Here is a 3478-nt window from a genome sequence, read left to right on the forward strand (position 1 = left end):
GAACAATTGACATCTAACCAAACATAGATTGGTCATTAAATGTGATTATACATGCAAAATATGCAGGACTATAGGCGCCATTCATTTTTTTTGATAACACATGCACCAGATATAAAACAATGGAAAAAGAAACGTTTCCGATCGATTAGACAGGTTGCAGGTGACGGATACACAAATGGACAGTGAAAAGAAATGGTGATGGAGAGACATTAATGTACGGATGTCGCCAAGTATAAATTTTAGTGGTTTCTGTTTGTACAACGGGGCACATCTCTATATATATCATTCGTCATATCAAAAGACGGTTAATTAATGCAAATTAAACCCACAATGAAGATATTACTTATATGTAGCATATCTCTCTGTATATTTTTCGGATGTAGAATAGATTAGTGATGATTTTGGAGTCGTATGGACCGTTAAAACATCAAACCGGTTGATTGATACTGTTTTTTTTATAGATAATTTTGACATTTTGACCTTAAAAAGGCTATAATTTGATCAGAAAAGACCTAACTTATAAATACACACACATACGTTACATGCGTTACATGCATAATAGATTTTTTTTTTTTCTTAGTTCACACATGTTTATACGGCAGCTCGAACCCTTGACTTCTCTTTGAAAAGTAGGGAGTCTATTGGTAGAACAAATTATTCGTTTAATTATTAATACGATATGAGATATCTCTGTAACATTTTTCAACTTTGTGGTTTTAAAATAACTCTAATTCATTGTAAACGATTCACAATTTTTCGCTACGTCAATTGGTATGATTTTGCGAGTTAAGTAGTTTATGTCCAAACTAAGATTTTTTCAAGTAAAAAAGAATTCATTAAAATTATCTCAAAAAATTATATAAGCTCGCTCTTTGAAGGTCCAAACGGACTCCAAAATTATATGTAATTTGCTCTACATCATTTTCATTATATGAAATAGATGATTAATGCAAATTAAATGTGTACTTAAGTTATTACTCATATGGTTTCAAAGATTAGAGACGTAATGACATGGGTGAGCATAATTTTTTTGAACTTGGTCGGTCTTTAATTTTAGAGGGTAAGAAAGTAGCACTAGATTACACAGAGAAGAAAAATTGAAACAAAACAAAGATTGGTTAATTTAACAGGATTTCACACCATCCCTGGTACGTAGCAACCAATTAACCATCATCTAAATATCTACTATAATTGTATTTATTCATAGAATTTAATGGTCTTATAAAATGAAAAGTAAGAATTCTTTTTACTTTTATTAAAAGACTCGTGGCTGAGTAATATTGATAGAGTCTTCTAACTTAATCCTTACGCTAGGAACCTACATACATGTTCTTCTTACTGAAATGTGAAATCTGCACTTTTTCTGCAGAAAGAAAAAGTGGGTGTTGGATTAGAAATGACCCCTACTTTTGTTGTCCCCTATATATATATATATATATATATATATATATGCAGAATACATATTTTGTAAGCTAGTACTTCGTTAAAATAATAGCTATATCCATGACTGAGTCTTCCTTCTTTTAATCAGTGATCTAGGCAAAAGATATTCCACTCTCATGCTTCTTAATTTACATGGAAGATCAGATTTGCATTCCAAAATCAAATAAAGTGAACTGCCATAAATTCCACAACTTAAAAGTAAAATAAATTAATGCTAGCTATTTAAACTTTTCTACTATATATATATATATTTTGGTCTTAGAATTGGATAATGACATTATTTATAAATATAAATTAAGGTAAACTGCCATAAATTCCTACATGATTTCGCATGCAATGTCTTGGAATTCCATTAATATATTATTTGAATTTCTAAATCCAGAAAGTGGTAAATCTAGAATACATTGAGAAAAACTATGTAGTTCAAGTTAATTTCACACCAAATCAAGAGGATGATATAATTTTTTTTTTTTTTTTTTTTCCAACTTATTTTATGTTCACAAAGAAAAAAGGGATGTGAGTTCAAGAACCTTTTGAGTCTTCAAGTATTAATTTGGCAAACCAAAAGGGTGTAATGTTATCAAACGATTCAAACTTGAGCTTCTTGATTTGGGCTTTGCTTGAATTCGGAGAAGCACCAACATTGGCAACCATCTTGCAAATTTTGAACTTGAGAAGCAAAGAACATTAATCCCATAAAGAAGGTTGTTCAGGCCAACATTCACTATCAACAGACTCGGCTCCAGCCAGCTGCCACGGCAAGGCTGCGCTGCAGAACTCCTCAAATTGATAATTAACGTCGAAGAAGAGATCAGGCAAATCGAAAAACGGATCACTGATGAAATTTGGAGGTGAAGTTGATGACTCAATAGTGTCATGTGAAGTTGCAGTAGAATCCGGGGAGATTGGAGCCATCAGCTGATCAGCTTCGGCTTCATGGCTTCTCGGTGGAGCTAGGGCGGCTGCTTTGGCTGCCGCGGCTTGAATGTCTTTCGGAAACTTGGATGCTGGACGGGGCAGTTCATGAGCCAGCTCCGGGAAGTTGAGATAAGCCAAGTGGCCTTTGATTGCTATGGCAGCCACATCGTGGGCTCGAGCTGCCATTTCAGGTGTGTCGAAAGTCCCAAGCCATATTCTTGACTTCTTCCTCGGCTCCCGGATTTCGGATACCCATTTGCCCCAACTCCGCATTCGTACACCGTGATAAACCGGGTGCTTCTCATCACCGCCACCACCACCACCACCACCACCACCATTCTTAGCCTTCTTGTTATTGTCATTGTCATTTTTCTCTTCTAAGACCCGCTTGGTGCCCTTTTTTGTCACAATTTTGGTGGTACTCTTTGTCGGAGAAGAGCATGAGGGGGAAGCGGAGATGGTGGTGGCCGTGGTGGCGGAAGTGGTGGTGGTAGAAGTGGTACACTCTTTAATGAAAGTTTCTTGCATAGTAAAAGATTTTTATTTTGTTAGTAAAAATGTGGGGGCTAGAGACACTAGTCTAGGTATGTGACCTTCTTATAGTTGTTCAGCAAAATGGAATAAAGTTGATATATAAAAATGGGGCCTAATAAGCATAAAAGTGAGTACACATTGGCTATGTTGTTGTCCAGGCTATTTGTTGGACCGTCACTTGATGGTTTTGGGCGTGATCTTCATGTCCTATTAAATAGTGTTATGTGGTATTGTATTTTTATTTACCATGTGCTTACTTTCTATCAAGTTGGTGTATTTAAATTTTTTTATTGGGTTATAAATATAACGACTGGTGGACCAACTATATTGATACGTATATTAATATGAGTTGTTTGTACGGTTTCTGAATTTAATAAAACTTACTTACATTGCCAAAAGAAATAGATGTATATTTTGGTAATTGACACAAATGCCATGCCAAAACAGAATGTTTTGTGATCTTTGAATTCATATGAGGGCTCCCTTTGGTCCGTGCAGGTGGTGGTCCTATATAGTATGTCACTTTCTGCCGTAGATCTTCCATTCCTCCGACCAATTGAAAGTGTTTACCCTCTCCATTGAT

General features: G+C 35.3%; 1 protein-coding gene across 1 annotated transcript; it reads right to left on the minus strand.

Annotated features, from left to right (window-relative positions):
- Positions 1–1753: 1753 nt before the first annotated feature.
- On the minus strand, positions 1754–2915 carry LOC132302362 (ethylene-responsive transcription factor ERF038-like). The gene has a single exon (XM_059799199.1). It carries the CDS (start codon positions 2887–2889, stop codon positions 2131–2133), a length of 759 nt encoding a protein of 252 aa, XP_059655182.1. The 5' UTR covers positions 2890–2915; the 3' UTR covers positions 1754–2130.
- Positions 2916–3478: the final 563 nt, after the last annotated feature.

This window comes from Cornus florida, unplaced genomic scaffold (assembly GCF_030987335.1).
Source record: "Cornus florida cultivar Cherokee Brave unplaced genomic scaffold, ASM3098733v1 CherokeeBrave_3.0.0_Hap2_Chr04, whole genome shotgun sequence".
Lineage (NCBI taxonomy): Eukaryota > Viridiplantae > Streptophyta > Magnoliopsida > Cornales > Cornaceae > Cornus > Cornus florida.